Genomic DNA, 18,021 nt, shown 5'->3' with positions numbered 1-18,021 from the left:
TGGGAGAAAAGCAATGAGAAACCTAGACAGCATCTTAAAAAGCAGAGACATCACCTTGCCAACAAAGGTCCGTATAGTTAAAGCTATAGTTTTCCCAGTAGTGATGTATGGAAGTGAGAGCTGGACCATAAAGAAGGCTGATCGCCGAAGAATTGATACTTTTGAATTATGGCGCTGAAGGAAACTCTTGAGAGTCCCATGGACTGCAAGAAGATCAAACCTATCCATTCTGAAGGAAATCAGCCCTGAGTGCTCACTGGAAGGACAGATCCTGAAGCTGAGGCTCTAATACTTTGGCCACCGCATGAAAAGAGAAGACTCCTCAGAAAAGACCCTGATGTTGGGAAAGATGGAGGGCACAAGGAGAAGGGGACGACAGAGGACGAGATGGTTGGACAGTGTTCTCGAAGCTACCAGCATGAGTTTGACCAAACTGCGGGAGGCAGTGGAAGATAGGAGGGCCTGGCGTGCTCTGGTCCATGGGGTCACGAAGAGTCGGACACAACTAAACTAAACAACAACAAAAATATTTTATTGGAGCTCTCCGAAAGAACCAGGGCTCCATAGAGTTGGCACCTATGAAGGGTGTGCATTTTTTCTATCCAGTACCAGGGCAAATCAGTTCTGATATCTTTCTTTTTGGAATGCCCAATTCCCCATCTCTCTTTCCACCACGCCCCCCCTGACAAAGCAAACCTAATATACAGAGATATCGTAACAGGCTCATTCTTCTGGACCAGGGCTTTATGCCTGAGTAGCACACTTGGAATTCAATCAAGGGTTTAAAAATAACAATAATCTGAGAGAGTCTTTTCGAGTCTCTTGCCACTGCGATATTTTAGGTGATTGTGTTAGATTTTTATTCCAAGAGCCTCAGAGGTACTAGCTCACTGTCAAGATAATTAGGTAAATGCTGTAGCGAGATGTAACTATTAAGGAAACAAAAGCAAGAGAAAGTCTCAGCATTATTTAGTGTTTCATTCGCTGCTATGCTTTTGTGCTTTGATTCTTACAGTATGACAGCCTCAGGGAAGTGACGCATTATATAGGACTAAGACTTAAGAACAGGCCTCAAAGTATCCCTGTTTTCCAGGGACAGTCCCGGATTTACAGAAGCTGTCCCTGTTTCTGATTTGACCCTGGAATGTCCCACTTTTCCTGAGGACATCCCTATTTGCATCGGGAAAATGTTGGAGGGTATTGAGTTATGCAACACCCTGAGCCAAAGAAATGAGTAACTATACAGCCTTTAGAAGACAAAACGGAAAGTTTTTTAAATGTTTATTTTTTTATTTTGTTTTATATATTGGAAGCTGCCCACAGTTGCTGGGGCAACCCAGTTAGATGGGAAGGGTATAATAATAATAATAATAATAATAATAATAATAATAATGGAATGAGACATCCCTATTTTCATCAGAGAAGTTTTGTAGGGTATGTAAGAATCCTTTCTCCTATCAAATGGGCTACTAAGGTTCTTTGCAAATTCTGACCTCTTCACCTCTGTGGCTAAGGTGCAAAACCCAGCTAACCATAAATTTTGTATGCTTCTGGATTTTGTGAACTCAAAAAACTTTCTGAAATGTGTATAAAAAGATGGGGTTGTATTCAGCTAAGTAGTATTGTATTCAGGGTAGACTCATTTAATTCAATGGACCAAGTTAACTTAAATCTGTGGATTTCAGTCTTGAAAGATTTTTGGCAGAAGGTAGCTGAAACCATCAACAGAACTGTATGGAACAACCTTACATTTACAGAGCAAAATATCCTCTTGAATTATATACCCAGCACATGGAACCTTACAAAAGGACAATATGAGTGAATTCTCTGTGCCGTTACTACAGCAAAATGACAAATACTGATGAATTGGAAAAATAAAAATGCGTCTCCCTTCTACAATTGGATTGAAGACTTTATACAAACTTGCAACATATGAACAACTTGCATATAAACGCAGACTTGCCATGGACAAATTCAATGATATTTGGAATCCATTCTTACAAATACTGTAATAGTTTAAGATCTGGTGAAGTGCAATAACAACTTTGTAAAATACGTATACAGTTTTGGGTTTTCCCTCTCCCCCCTTTATTTTCCTTTCCACATGGGTTCTGTTTCTCTTTTTCTGTTTCTCTTTTTTATTTTCACCTCACCATGTTTAGTGCACATATAATTATGTATTTTTTGAACTTTCAATAAAGTTTTTTTTTAAAAAGTCTGTTGATTTTGATAAGCCTACATCGACTATGAAAGCAGAACAGAACCCATGTCTTATAAAGATAAGATACATTTAGAAATATGCACTTTAAAATAATGCACATCCGGAAATGTGAACTTTGTGAGAAAATGCATTAAAAAATGTGCATTCAGGTATGAAATTTCCATACAGGTTTCTTTTTAATTCCAGAGTAATGCCAAGGAACACATGCAAAACTTACACAAACAAAAACGAGGCAGAAAGGATGGGACTTACGAATAAACACAGTGAAATTGACATGGACCAAAATGGGACACAAGGGTTGGGACTTATCAGTGAACGCAAACCAGGCTTTTTATGTGAAACTTATATATATAAACATGTGAAACTTTTATATGTGTGTGTGTGTGTGTGTGTGTGTTTAACATATCATTCCTAACAATCATATAACATATTTTATTGTCTTATACAATGTTTTGGACTTCCATCAACCACATCTGAAGATCTTTCAAACTTTATCACTTAATCTACATTTCTTAATTTCTCTATTACTTTTAATTGTCCTTAACTAATAACTCTCTTCATAATCTTCTCTGCAATATTTCGCATAGTCCTCCTTACAAAACTTCTTGCAATCCAACTAGCATAATCTGTTTATTACAATTGCTTTTCAAATAGTTCAAATATTTACTCCAGTCCTCTGAGAATCTCTGGTCCCGCAGGTTTTGGATCCTTCCTGTCATCTTATCTAATTCTGCATAGTTCATTAATTTTGTCTGCCATTTTTCTTTCGTCGGTAGTTCTTCTTGTTTCCATTTCTGTGTCAATAGAACACATGTGAAACTTAAATGGACCGCTAGGACCCAGGAAAATCTCCAGAGGGCACTACGTCGGCCACCATAGCTCCTTTCATTAAAAAAGAAAAGAAAAACACCTCACAACTTTTTTTGTACTTCTGCAAACCCCGGGGTTTTCCTCAAGCGTGCTGACATTCTCTTCTGTGTGGGTGGTGGTACTTTCTCTGTGCTAGTTTTGGTACTCGCAGAATGAGTTTCCCATTAGTGCAGAAGATGAAAATGAAATAAATCACATGAACTGCTATGGTACAGTCCAGAAATTCCATTGTAGCCTTGCCACAACCCTGCAAAATAGAGTGTGCTGAGGGGGGACAACTGGCCTAGGGTCATCCAGTGAGCTTCATGGGTGGGTGAAGATTTGAACTTGGGTCTTTCAAAGATCCACAAAGGGGGGGGGGGTCAGAAGGGATTATATGTTTATGTTTTTAATTTCATTTGTTTATGTAAGATAGAAAAAGCAAAAATTAAATTTATTTTAAAAAATGAATTAAAAAAACTTCTCTCCCCCCTCCCAATATTCACCTTCACCAAGAGAGCCAGGAAGAAGCCATGTAGGGTCAGCATTCCTGTGACCTTAAATGTGGTCACAATATATTGCCACTGTTACATTACATTGGTTTTCTCCCCCCCCCCCGTACAATTTATTCTCTGTAAAATACATTTTCTAACAAATACAATACAAATACTAACGGAACTCTGACCATCTCTGACGATTGGTCATGCTGGCTGAGACGGTTTGATAGTTATAGTCCAAGAACATCTAGAGGTGACCACTACGTTGGCTGCTCCTAGTCTACCACAATCAGTGTCGGATTTACGTATGAGCTGAACAAACTATAGCTTAGGGCCCAACTTTCTTGGCCCCCCCCCCAAAAAAAAGTAAAGGAAAAAAACCAGGATGTGCATTTCCAAAATACAGTGGACCCTTGGGTTACGTAACTTTCGGGTTGCAAACGTGGCAAACCCAGAAGTGTATACTTCTGGGTTTCACCGTGCATGCTCAATCGCGCCGTGTGTGCGCGCAGAAGGGCGCTTCCGGTTACGAAGATTTCGGGATACAGCTGGGCCTCCAGAACGGATCCCGTTCATAACCGGAGGTACCACTGTCTAAGATAAAAAACAAATAAAATAAATCCTACATACAGCAACAGTGTTTTGTGTTGTGTAGGCTCCTATTTTGTTAGGTGCAAATGGCTTTAGATACCTATTAGGGCCATAAATTACCATATAGCATATATTCAACACAAAAAACAGTGAGAATTTGTTGTTGACAAAGGACAGCTGGACATTTAAGGGCCCCATTACCTTCAGTAGCTTAAAAGGTAAAGGTAAAGGGACCCCTGACCATTAGTACCAGTCGCGGGCGACTCTGGGGTTGCGGCGCTCATCTCGTTTTACTGGCCGAGGGAGCCGGCGTACAGCTTCCAGGTCATGTGGCCAGCATGACTAAGCCGCTTCTGGCAAACCAGAGCAGCGCATGGAAACGCCGTTTACCTTCCCACCAGAGTGGTACCTATTTATCTACTTGCACTTTGACGTGCTTTCTAACTGCTAGGTTGGCAGGAACAGGGACCGAACAACGGGAGCTCACCCCGTTGCAGGGATTTTAACTGCCGACATTCTAATTGGCAAGTCCAAGGCTCTGTGGTTTAACCCACAGCGCCACCCACATCCCTCTTTTTCAGTAGCTTAGGGCTTCACCAAACCTAAATCCAGCCCAAGTTGGGCACATGAAGACTGTCATTCTCTTACACACCTTTTTGGGGGGCAGGTGGGGAATAAGCCCAATTGAATTTCCACTTCCACTTCTGGGTAATCATGCATAGGATCAGGTTGCATGCCCCATTACATTTCAGTGTATCTCAGAAATATGATATACGCCCTATGTTCTCTGCTTTTCCTTACTCAGAATCTACACACACAAACACACAGAGAGAAAGAATGTGTGTGTGTGGTTTAGATGTTAATATTGGAAAATGCCCCCTGTGTAGCTTGTCGGATAATTAAATGAGGGAGACCCAAGAACGGAATCAGTTTTAACTTGCAAATGTTCGCAAGCGTTTGTTTTTAGACTCAAGCAGGATCATTAGGCAAAAGCATTTAGCACTCGACTCACAGGGATTTAGCGGTGGGACACCCATTAACATTGCCAGGAGATATGTAGCTCGATTCTAGACATACAAATGTTTAACTTAATAGAATCCTCCTGCATAGATTAAAGGCACTATTAAGAGGACGGAGGGAGAGGAGCAATCTATGCTGAAACAATTCTACCAGATTGAATCGGAAGCTTCCGAAACTTAATGGCCGTTGAAGTTAATGGCCGCTGATGTCCATGATGTGCAATTCTACTGCAGGGCATTTGATACCTGCAGAGGAGTAGCTTTCCTTCCTTGAGCCATTGGCAAGGAGATGTACCTTCGCCTCTGGAGCCAAGGAGAGACCATGGACCAGAAACTCAAAAAGAAGTCTGCCAGTGACTTCTTCTGCAGCCATCAGAGTTGGGTCTGTGTTAAGTTGTGGGTGAACATATCAGACGACACAGCGATTCTTCAAACAGCTCTTGTTTATTCACAGGCCAGAACAGAACTGAACTGAAGGGTTCAGGTATAAGCAGCCTGCTTATACAGAGCTCCACTACAACGCAACAGTAACCACTTTCTGTAACTATCCAATCCCTGAAAGTCACTTTCAATCCCTTATTTGCATATGTGGACCTGAGTGAAAACTATCTACAGTATCCCCCTGCTGGCCCAGGGTGAGAACTTCAGTACATAACAGTCTGCTCTGCACCGCCTCCCCTTCTCCTCCATTGGTCCATCTGTCTGCCCAGTGCTGGATTACTATATAAATAGAGTAGGCAATGGCCTATGGGCTTTTAGGGTCCCGGCGACAACAGATCAAAATAATATTGATTGGATCTTGAAAGAAAATTACAATCAAGCTTTCTTAGTTCAGTGCAAGCCCCTCTCCCCCCCCCCCCAGATTTTGACTGCCTAGGGGCCTCCACAAGGTTTAATCTGGCTCTGCGTCTTGCTACCAATTGCTGCATTCCAGTGGGATTTTGGCATCCCCGGGGCGTGTGCCAGAAGCAGAGACCAACCTGGCCTCCACAGTCACTTGCAGAGGAGCTGACTTGGGCCCCAAGTTATGGGTGCCCAGGTTATGGGTACCAGGGTTATGGGGCTTCAGGTTATGGGTACCCAGGTTATGGGTACCAGGTTTATGGGTGTTGCATGATTATAGCGCATTCAAATTTCTGTTTCTTTACTAATGTAGCTGAGTCCAGAGAGGGGGCTAGCCAAGAATCTGGTTCAGATGACATACAAGACCCTCTCCTGCTCTAGCAGTCTATGATTCTAAATCATATGACAGTGTGGGATTGTCGTCTGCACAACTCTGTTCCTGATTTTCCCAATCTGTCGCTAAACACAGCTTATAACAGATTTTTTTTTTTAAAAAAATGCATTTTCTTCTGCTTTTGAGGGCCGGTGTTTGACCTGCTACCTTGTGAGTTGCTGCCAGGTGGCAGTGCTACACAGAGTAAGCCAACACAAAACTTGCAATGTGAACACCCTCTTTAAAAGTCACATATCCTATCCATGAGTTTCTGGGCCCTTCCAGACAGGGACATTTTTTACATGCAAGTAACATGCCACTGAAACCATAATAGTTCACAAGTGGCAAATTTAGGCTGAACCATCCAGCCACCATTTGGATTTATGAATCATTCTGCAGCACTTCCCAAACATGATCACATTATCTCCATCTGGAGAAGCATTCCTGCTCTGTAGCACCAATAAATAAATAAATTGGTGGTATCACACAATTGGTGGTAAATAAATTGCCTGATCATTGCTGGATCAGGCAGGCTAAGTATGTGCTCAGGGCAGCAGCAGAGCAGGGTCCACCTCGCAAAATGAGATTTTGTTTTTATTCCCCCCCCCCCCCAATAATCTGACAATAGATATTATTTTTAAGGCATGGAAGGAGGGGGTGAAATAATGCAAGGAAATCAGATCCTGTCGTGTGTTGCAATAAATCTATGTTTTATTACTGTTACGTTCTTCTGAGTTATACATACTGGATTTGTTTTTCACACACAATATTATATTATTATTCATCTGAAGATCTCAGGGCTGTTTGCAGCATAAGAGCACAAAATAAAAAAGAACAAAGCAAACCAATAACCAATAACCACTAAGCAATCACACCCACCCACCCACCCACCTTAATTTGTTCTGGAGGTCTGTTCTTAACCTGAAACTGTTCTTAACCTGAGGTACCACTTTAGCTAATGGGGCCTCCCGTTGCCGCTGCACCACCGCCGCGTGATTTCTGTTCTCATCCTGAAGCAAAGTTCTTAACCCGAGGTACTATTTCTGGATTAGCCAAGTCTGTAACCTGAAGCGTTTGTAACCTGAAGCACTTATATCCCGAGGTACCACTGTATATATAAATTAGTGTGCATTGTGTAATTTGGATTTTTTTAAAAAACAACAACAACAACACCAGATAACTGAGATAAGAGGCAGGATAAAATGTAACCAGTAAAATGTAATTTTATGGTTTAGTATTGCTTTGGCTTTGAATTACACATGTGAATTACATAAAGGTGTTGTGCAGATGTGGTCCATAACTTAGGTCCATTAATTAATTAATTAATTAATTAATTAATTTCAGTGGGTGGCGCTGTGGTCTAACCCACAGAGCCTAGGGCTTGCTGATCAGAAGGTTGGCGGTTCGAATCCCCGCGACGGGGTGAGCTCCCGTTGTTCGGTCCCTGCTCCTGCCCACCTAGCAGTTCAAAAGCATGTCAAACTGCAAGTAGATAAATAGGTACTGCTCCAGCGTGAAGGTAAGCGGCATTTCCGTGCACTGCTCTCGTTCGCCAGAAGCAGCTTAGTCATGCTGGGTACATGAACCGGAAGCTATCTGCGGAAAAACGCCGGCTCCCTCGGCCTAGAGAGCGAGATGAGCGCCGCAACCCCAGAGTCGTCTGCGACTGGACCTAATGGTCAGGGGTACCTTTACCTTTACCTATTGCTTTGGCTTTGAATTACACATGTGAATTACCGTATTCTTCGCTCGATAAGACGCACTTTTTCCCTCCTAAAAAGTAAGGGGAAATGTGTGTGTGTGTTATGGAGCGAATGCAGGCTGTGCAGCTATCCCAGAAGCCAGAACAGCGAGAGGGAGCACTGCGCAGCGATCCCTCTCGCTGTTCTGGCTTCTGGGATTCAGAATATTTTTTTTCTTGTTTTCCTCCTCCTAGGTGCGTCTTATGGTCTGGTGCGTCTTATAGAGCAAAAAATACAGTACATAAAGGTGTTGTGCAGATGTGGCCTAACTTAGGTCCATTAATTTCAGTGGGTCTACCTTGAGTAAAATTTGGCCGAGTTCTACCTTGATTTTCCTGGTTCCTAGGAAGCTGCCTTTTATGGAGTCCAATGAACTCAGAATTGTTTGCACTGACTGGCAGCTGATTTCCAGGAGATGCTGAGGACTGAGCCTGAGACTTTCTGCATGCAAAGCCAATGCTCTACTGCTCAGCTGCAGCAGTAGCTGAGTTGTCCTTGGTTGCTCTTCCGCCCTTTGCTGCCACCGCCCAGCTCATCTTAGGGCTCCTGGTTCCTGGCTTCCATTTCCCTTGGGACAGCTGCCTATGGCTCAGCCCTAAAGCAGACGCTTTGGTGTCGAACTGTCCCGATCCCCACCCACGCAGCTGATGCCTTTGTGAGACAGCAGCAAACACCTTGCCGCTCACATAAATTATTTTTCTGATGCGTTGGGAACAGGAGCCGAGTTCATCAATTTGCAAAGTTGCACAAATTAGATCATCTCAGCAAGAGGAACCCGGCGAGGCGAGGCGTAATCAGCACTATTGGCTGTTTATGGAATGATTTATTTGAAAAGGGAACAACGGGAAATTCCGACTTTGTGTTATCTCAACGCTTTCCCAGCTCGGCACATGATAGACTTATCTAGTGAAGTCTGAGCCAATGCAATAAATTCATTATAGCACACTGACATGATGGAGCTTCCCCAGTCGCAACAAATCACTTCATTATGTAGACGAAGAGGTATATTTCACTTTAGTAGCATCAACATGAGAGATATCTTATAACCTTGGTGTTAGATGTTCCCTTTGTTGGGTAGGGTCTGTTTTGAGGAGTCAGGCTGGGGTGGTGGTTTTACAGTATGGCTCCATGTGTATTTTAAAACTGTTTCAAAGCACTTTGGGCAGGTTTAAAGACATTTAAAAGCATTTTCGGCAGCAGTCTTGTGCTCAAGGGATGAGTTGCTCATCTTAGAGGTCCACCTATCCTGTTTGAAGGGAAACATCTGTTTCCTATGAAAATCTCTGTAAGGGACGCAGGCCTGGCCAGGACACATACTTGTGGCATTCTAACATTTTTGGAGAAGCCTTATCTCCCTGTTCCCTTTAAAAATGAGGGTCTATGCCAGGGGTCAACAACCTTTTCCAGCCATGGGCCGGTCCACCATCCCTCAGACCATGTGGTGGGTTGGACTATATTTTGAAGAGAGAGAAAAAGAATGAATTCCTATGCCCCACAAATAACCCAGAGATGCATTTTGTTATGTGTGCATTTATGACGTGGGTGGTGCTGTGGGTTAAACCACAGAGCCTAGGACTTGCCGATCAAAAGGTCGGCAGTTCGAATCCCCGCGACGGGGTGAGCTCCCGTTGCTCGGTCCCTGCTCCTGCCAACCTAGCAGTTCGAAAGCACATCAAAGTGCAAGTAGATAAATAGGTACCGCTCCGGCGGGAAGGTAAACGGCATTTCCGTGCGCTGCTCCGGTTCGCCAGAAGCGGCTTAGTCATGTTGGCCACATGACCCGGAAGCTGTACGCCAGCTCCCTCGGCCAATAAAGCGAGATGAGCACCACCACCCCAGAGTCGGCCACAACTGGACCTAATGGTCAGGGGTCCCTTTACCTTATGAATATTTATTCTATATTTGAGAGCTTAAAAGTCAGCAAGGTCCTACTCATCTGTTAATGGAACATTGACATAGCTTGCTTTCCCCAACACTTTTATTTAATCAGCTACATTCATAAGAACATGGGAAACTGCCTTGTTCCACACCAGCCTATTGGTCCATCTATCTCAGTAGGCTCTCTAGGGTTCAGACTGGGGTGTCTCCCAGCCTCTCCTGGAGACGTCAGGGGCTGAACCTTGGACCTTCTATTGGCAAAGCAGATGCTCTACCCCGACCTATGAGCATTCCCCAAATATCCAGTATTTTCCTCCAAGGAACTTCAGGCAATGCAGAGGGGTCCTTACCCTCACTGACAGCATCTTCACAGCAACCCTGCAAGGTGAGTTACACTGGAAGATAGCCAGGTCATCTTAAATGACCAAGCAGAGAATTTCCAGCCCTAATCCAAGACTCTGATCCAATCACTACACTGCTCTGGTTCTTTACTCCAAAGTACTATTATTGAGGTTCGCGTTAGGTCTTAGAACTGGTGTCATGCCAAAATCAGGATGCTAACATTTCTATGAACCCTTGTGCTGGTACACCAGCTTGCAGCAGTGCTTATCTGTGTCTAGACACACACACACACACACACACACACACACACACACACACAATTGTCTTGTACACAGATCTGATCCTGTGTAAACCTACTTGATCTAGCAACATTAATATGCCAGGTTGCAGCTGCTGATTACTTGGGTTTTTAATATACAGTGGAACCTCGGTTGTCGAACGCTTTGGAAGTCGAACATTTCGAACACCGACAACCCGAAAGTGAATGCTTCCATTTCCAAATGTGCCTCGGGCATCGAATGGCTTCTGAGGAATGTTTCTCCATTTTTTCAATGGATTTTGCTGACCGCCCATTGCGCCTCGGTTGTTGAACGTTTCAAAAGTCAAACAGTCTTCCAAAACGGATTACTTTCAACAACCGAGGTTCCACTGTGTTATAACTTTTAACGGTTCCTCTATCTGCATTTAGAGAACTCATAAATCATTTTAGGGGAAGTCTAAGCTAGAAACCTGTTTTTTCCCCCACGCTGGAAACTTCCATTTCCTAGCCACAAGCTGCATGCAAATGGACTTTCTTGAAAGTGTGGCGAAAAATTCCACCCCACCCCCATTGAGGAAACCATTGCATGAAAAGGCTGAAGTTACTAAGTTCAGCTCTCAAGCAACCTGAAAATCATTTGAAGCTGCATTGTCGAGGTCAAAGCTTGCATTTTGCCCTCTGTGCTCGTTTCTCAATGGAAAACAACCAGTTGCAGTCTGTTTACACTTTGGTCCAAGACTACTTGAAACACGTTTGTGAGGATGCCGAACTGGACGCTGCCCCGAGTCGAGTTGCCCAAGTCTTGGCAAGAGTAGCACCTTCGCTTCAGGAAGAAGTGGAAGAGAAGATAAAGCCACTTTGGCGCTCCATCAAGATCAGTTCTGTCGAGGAGGCCAGTGACATTTTCAGCCAGGTGATGGCACAGGAATTTGCCGACGGGAACACCAACTGGGGACGGATTTTGACAATATTCGTCTTTGCAGGAATTACCGCAAAGAAGTTGCGACAGCACGGAGTTCCTTTGACAAGAGAAAACGTTGAACCGATTTGCCACTGTGTCACTGAATTTATAAACACCAAAGCTACGTGGATCAGCGAAAATGGAGGCTGGGTAAGTTTGCTGCTCAGTTTCCTCAGTTGGGCATTGTTTAAAACCTTAAATGACTTGGGTCCCTATAGTACTGGATTAAACCCCACGGAGGCCCCTAGGCAGTCAAAATCTCATCCACTCCCTCACATTGAACTAAGAAAGCTGGTTTGTCATTTTCTTTCAATATCAAATATTACTTTTCCTCTGTTGTCGTGGGGATCCTAAAAGGTGCCTACTCAGTTTGCTAATCTGGCCCTGGGACCCAAATACCTGAAAGACCATCTCCTCCCCTCTCAGACACTGAGGGTTAAAATCAGCAGAAGCTCCTGCAGCCAATCAGAAGCCATGGAAGCCCCGTCGGATGTTCTGGTTCCAAGGAACGTTCGCAAACCTGAACACTCACTTCCAGGTTTGCAGCGTTCAGGAGCCAAAACGTCCGATTTCCAGGGCGTTCGATAACCAAGGTATGACTGTATTGCTTTCTGAGGTGGCACAACAATAGCCAGGTGCTGGCACTGTAAATGGTGTTTTATTACAGTGCTTGTTGTTTTCCTATAATACAGGCAATCCTTGTTTTGCGTGGGGGTTATGCTCTTGGACCCCCACGTGTGTCAGCCGAGTGTGCATAAGCCCGCTCCATTTCGCCCTGCTCCACTCCTTTTCATGACACCATTATGAAGTTTGGGGGCTACTTCTGGGTTCAGTGCATGCGTGCGTGATTGTGCATCATTCGGTTGTTGCTTGAATTTTAAATCGAAGAGACAAGCAATGGAGATAAGCAGGGCAGATAAAAGAAAGCAATTTTTCACCCAATATATACAATTAGGTAAAGGTAAAGGGACCCCCGACCATTAGGTCCAGTCATGGCTGACTCTGGGGTTGTGGCGCTCATCTCGCTTTATTGGCCGAGGGAGCTGGCTTACAGCTTTCGGGTCATGTGGCCAGCATGACTAAGCTGCTTCTGGCGAACCAGAGCAGCGCACGGAAACGCCGTTTACCTTCCTGCCGGAGCGGTACCTATTTATCTACTTGCACTTTGATGTGCTTTTGAACTGCTAGGTTGGGAGGAGCAGGGATCGAGCAACGGGAGCTCACCCCGTCGCAAAACAAAAGGGGAGGGCTGTTCTTGTCCTGCCGAAGGCAAACTCACTCAGCAGTATATTTTTCCCACTGGTGAAATGATTTGCACCAGCAGAAGGTCCCTTTCCAGGAGAGTCTATAAGCAGGTCACTGGTAACTTTCTTGCAAAATTGATTGTGCATTCCGTTGCACAATGAGTTAGCACAACTATCGTATTGTATTCCTCTGCCCTGCAATGTTAAAACATGCCTGTCTACTAGTGCAGGACCCCTTGTGCTAGCAGAGAGAGAATGGTGGGTGTTATGTATTAAGATTAGTGGCAGTTCTCACTCAGGGCCACCAGTATGTAAATGAAGGATTGAAAACTGTCGTTGATTGGTTAGCTAGTTGTGAGTTGTTACTGTTTCAAGTTACTTAGTATTATATAAAGCAGCCAGCTAGGTTGCAGTCAGTCTGATTCCAGGAGCAGTTCTAACTGCTGCAATAAAGAGCTGTGAATCCAACAGAGCTGTGGCCTTCATCAATCTTTTCCACTATTCAACAGTGGGTACAGTGGTACCTCAGGTTACAGACGCTTCAGGTTACAGACTCCGTTAACCCAGAAATAGTACCTCAGGTTAAGAACTTTGCTTCAGGATGAGAACAGAAATCGTGGTCCAGTAGTGCAGCAGGAGTGGGAGGCCCCATTAGCTAAAGTGGTGCTTCAGGTTAAGAACAGTTTCAGGTTAAGAACAGACCTCCGGAACGAATTAAGTACTTAACCCAAGGTAGCACTGTACTGCAATATTCTTGGCTTAAAAAGAAAGATAATCTGAGCACCTTCCTTCAAACCAATTTGCCCTCTTGGTAAGGGGAAGCAAACAGCACTTTGTCATAAGAAATTGACCCCTAACGAAAATGTTATTCTTCTCCCCTACTGCAGGACAGCTTCCTTGCAAAGTTGGGTGAAGAGAAGAGTCCCTGGCTGGCCTTGCACTACATCAAGACAAAACTCATCTCCGCTTTCTCGTTCTTCAGTCAATATTACTGACAAACTTGGTTCCTTGGTGACCACCAGATATTTATATCGCCATGCCTTCCGGGAAGGATTCCTGCTATTAGAAAACCGAGACTGCCTTACTGAGCCAAAGGGAGCACTTCGTCCTTCCCGTTTCCAAACTTATTTATCTGTTATTTATTTATGTTTTTGTATGCCTGTGTTGGAAACATTGCATCTGATACAATTCATGGTAAATCAGAACTGTTATCACATGATGCACGGACAGCTTCCTTCAGATTACATTAAATCTTCTCAAATAATCAAGTTGAAATGGTCTCTCTCCATGTGTGTGTGTGTATGTATCGGAGGAGAGCAGAAATAAATAGTCCATTAAGACTGCTGGTTGAAGAATAAAGAAAGGTTTCTTACTCCTGGCAAACAAGGCCATTCTGAGAACCAACTTACAAAAGGAGAGTCCAACACTTAATACTGAAGAAGCAGTAGGAAGGAAGTAAAGCTTGAGAGAAGATCTACAGGCAGTTAGTTACTCAGGAAGGGATCAGCGAGGGGAAAATATGATGTCTTTCTGCCAACTGCCTCCCAGTGGTCCAGGCATGGCTGCCATACGTCTGGAATTTTCTGGACATAGCCAGAATACAGCAGTCTGAACCAGTGGCTGGGAGGAAATCACCAGTAGATTTTGATGAATTTCCTTAAAAATAGCTCCAAAACTTCATTTTGTCTTTGAGAATCTGCAAGCTTTTGTGTCCGGATTTTCTCTTTAGGAAACATGGCAACCCTACTTATAACAAGCCTTGTTACTTCACTCCCAACGTTCCAAAGGTAAACATGCAACTTACTTCTACTCAGAGTTAGACCCGCTGAGATTCGTGGACCTCAGTCAGTCATGGCCATCCATTGCAATGGGTCTAACTCTGAGTACACGTTAGTTGACAACAACCCCCATATGTTTAAGATGGTTATTCCACTGGCACACCTGCGCACAAGGGGAAGATATCAGCAGGCCTAGGGGAACAGAAGTTTGCAGAAGCACAATGTGCGTAGAAGTATGAAAATCTATAAGGGGGAAAACCCTTAGTGAGGGGAGTCCTGAAAACAATTCGCTGAGGGCTGAGTGTGCTCAGGTGGTTACAGAAAACTGGCTTGCTGAAGGGTGGCGAAACATGTAAAAGCTGAAACCATGAACTTCAGTGGCTGAAAGTTTTAAGTGGCTGAAAACTTGGAACTTCGTAGGTCCCAACAAAGCAGATAGGGAAATATCTTCTGGCCCTTCAGATGCTGCCAAACTAAAACTCTCATCATCTCAGGCCACTGGCTACGCTTGCTGGGGCCAATGGGAACTGTAGTTTGCAGGGCCAAACGTCCTCACCCACAGGGACTCTCTTTCTACGGCTGTTAACCCAGGCAGTGGGGGGCAGCCTCTGTTCTGACCTTGTAACAGAGGGCTAACCCTCCCCTACCCACATGCTTCTTCTATAGGGAGAATCTGGCTCCCCCTAGCCTTGCTATTAGTTAAGGCGAAACAATATATGCACCTGCCTGCAATGTTTTGTAGTGAATAACAATAACATAACAACAATAATAGGAAAGCAGAGGGGCAGTTGGGTTACAGGGAACCTCTGAAAATCTTGCGAAGCAGTTCCTCTTCCTGTGGTGAGGAAAGCCACACCTCCAGTAGGGAAGAGGGGAAAGGACCAGAGGATGCTGCTGGGAGCCTCAGCACCGCTCCTGGGGGGAAAAGGACCAGAGGATGCTGCTGGGAGCCTCAGCACTGCTCCTGGCCAAGCGGACCAGGAGGGAAGCACGCCCCTTCCATCGCCCACCCTGCACAGAGGTGTAAAACGCGAAGAAGGAAGGGAAAGGCTGGGGGTGACTAAGCTATTATGTTGGAGGAGGTTCCGGAAACAACCACTCCCGTATTCTGCTAGCAACTGAGGCAGACATGAACTTGTGGCTCTGCACTGTAAATAGTTTTGCACCAAAATATAACCTGTAAAAGACAGGTTGGAGTCCTGACTGGTTACTCATGAGCAACCACCATTGCCATCTGACAGTGCCCCTGAAAACAGGGGGCATCTTATACATGGGGACGGAAAAATACGGTACTTCTTCTTTCAGTTCAACAATTACTTTGATAAAATACATATTTTGTTCTGAGCAAATGTCTTTAGATACCTATTAGGTCCATAAATTACCATATAGCATGCAGTGGTACCATGGGTTAAGTACTTAATTCATTCTGGAGGTCCGTTCTTAACCTGAAACTGTTCTTAACCTGAAGCACCACTTTAGCTAATGGGGCCTCCTGCTGCTGCTGCGCCGCTGGAGCACGATTTCTGTTCTCATCCTGAAGCAAAGTTCTTAACCCGAGGTACTATTTCTGGGTTAGCGGAGTCTGTAACCCGAAGCGTATGTAACCTGAAGCGTATGTAACCCAAGGTACCACTGTATATTCAACACAAAGAACAGTGACAATTTGTTGTTGACAAAGAACAGCTGAACATATAAAGGGCCCCATTACTGCCAGTAGCTGAGGGCCTCATCAAACCGAAATCCGGCTCTGGGTGAGAAGCATTGTGACATAGCATAACCTCCTCGAGACAGTTGCTGTTCCACTTCTGTGTTTTGCAAGCGGACTCCAGCACAACTGGTGCTAAGTAAAATATTAAACTGGAGGAGTTGCAACAGGAGGAAGCGTTTGGAAGCCAAGTTCATCCAGTTCTGCCAGTCTAAATTCTGTACTTTTCAGCTTGACCTTTAACCAACAGACTAGAAAACAACATAACTCAGCCTTAGGTTGAGATTAAGCAACTCTAATCCTTGTTTCCGTGCTATGATGCTATGCTGTTGCATTTCGCTCCATTTTGAATTGCCAAATATTGTTTTAAAAGAGAGGCAAAGGTTTTGCACCGGAAGTTTTATAAGACAGAACACTTGTTGATATCTCTATTTCTCATTTTCCCAGCCACAGTTCTCCAACAGTTTACAACTTTGAGAAGTGGGATCCTCATTAAAAAAATCCCAGCATTTCAGAGTCCACCCCCCCCCAAAAAACATACTATTTTTGTACACATTTTCTGTTTGCAGAACTGCGCCACAAGATTCAGAGAAGTGTGAATTTTGAAAGACAGTTGTGTCTTGTTTTGTGTATTGGTTCAAAAAGTGTGACTTAGGTAGTTTCTAATTAAAATACAAACAAAATGCAAATTCCTCCCCCACCAATATTTTAGACCACCATTATGTATTCACTTGGCTAGGTCTTCAACAGGAAAATACTTAAACAACTTGAGTCAGGACTGTATGTTTGTGTGGTCATAAGGCACAATCTCTTTTCAAGTTACAATCATATCACATTTTTGGAAATTTGTATGATCAAGTACACTGGGGTACAAGCCTTCAATCTGCATGGGGGAAATTCCTTCAACTTTAATAAACAAATAACTGTGGGCAGCTTAATGTGTAATTAACATCTTAAGACCCTGTGGATTCAAAATAGAACACAAGACTTTGTTTCCAGCCTTTAAACAAGAAATATACAGCTAAAGCATATATAAACTTTAACTTTCATCTATAAGACCTGGGCTTAAATAAAGAAAGTAGCTAATCATAAAATGATCCACTGAGACCACAAGCAAGGTTCTCCTGGATTAAAATCAAAGGAATAGTGTTATCTTTTACCAAACTGATGTATTGTTCAAACTAGGCCTGCACAACTTATCATTTATACCCACCAGGTCTTCAAGAAGGTTTACATTTTAAAAAACAATTTCAACTGGTCTGTTTTTGCTTTCCAAATACTTTAAGCCCTTACCACGAAACATAGTTCTGCTGTAGCCCATTCCTCTTCCACCATTTTGTAACTGAGGCTGTGTAAACACTAAACACTCTACATTTAAATCACACATTCCCCCCAACTGAAAAAATCATGGGAACTGTAGTTTAAGAAGGGTGCTCTGTGAGGGGTAAACCACAGTTCCCAAGATCCTTTGGCTCGGTGTGGAGAAATGTGCCTTAAAAGTATGGTACCTTCACAGCCTTATTCAAGAAAACTCAAACCATAATTCCCTCAGAGAATGCTCCCAATGGTCATAATCCTTTTATCAGGGTGAGCCAGGTTTCCCCCCATCAAGGACCGCATTCTTTTTGGTCAGCTCTTTCTGATGAGCTGGACCCTAGACTTCTGCTGCAAAGCTCCACCCCAGTGCCGCAATTACATTGCAACTTGAATGATTTAAAC

At 43.8% G+C, this 18,021-nt stretch overlaps 1 protein-coding gene across 1 annotated transcript; it reads left to right on the top strand.

Annotated features, from left to right (window-relative positions):
* The first annotated feature begins 10,657 nt into the window (after positions 1-10,657).
* On the top strand, positions 10,658-14,094 carry BCL2A1 (BCL2 related protein A1). The gene is made up of 2 exons (XM_080981415.1): positions 10,658-11,725; positions 13,707-14,094. Exons 1-2 carry the CDS (start codon positions 11,201-11,203, stop codon positions 13,812-13,814), a joined length of 633 nt encoding a protein of 210 aa, XP_080837541.1. The 5' UTR covers positions 10,658-11,200; the 3' UTR covers positions 13,815-14,094.
* The last annotated feature ends 3,927 nt before the right edge of the window (positions 14,095-18,021 follow it).

This window comes from Podarcis pityusensis (genome assembly GCF_964106645.2).
Source record: "Podarcis pityusensis genome assembly, chromosome: 14".
NCBI lineage: Eukaryota > Metazoa > Chordata > Lepidosauria > Squamata > Lacertidae > Podarcis > Podarcis pityusensis.
The sequence above is the reverse complement of the archived record's forward strand: the minus strand, read 5'-3'. Positions and strand labels throughout refer to the sequence as shown.

Bases quoted from the DNA above. Each gene is read 5' to 3' on its own strand.
- BCL2A1 (XM_080981415.1), top strand. From the start codon at position 11,201: ATGAAAAGGCTGAAGTTACTAAGTTCAGCTCTCAAGCAACCTGAAAAT. The intron at 11,726-13,706 runs GTAAGTTTGCTG...CCCCTACTGCAG, and splicing joins TCAGCGAAAATGGAGGCTGG to GACAGCTTCCTTGCAAAGTT.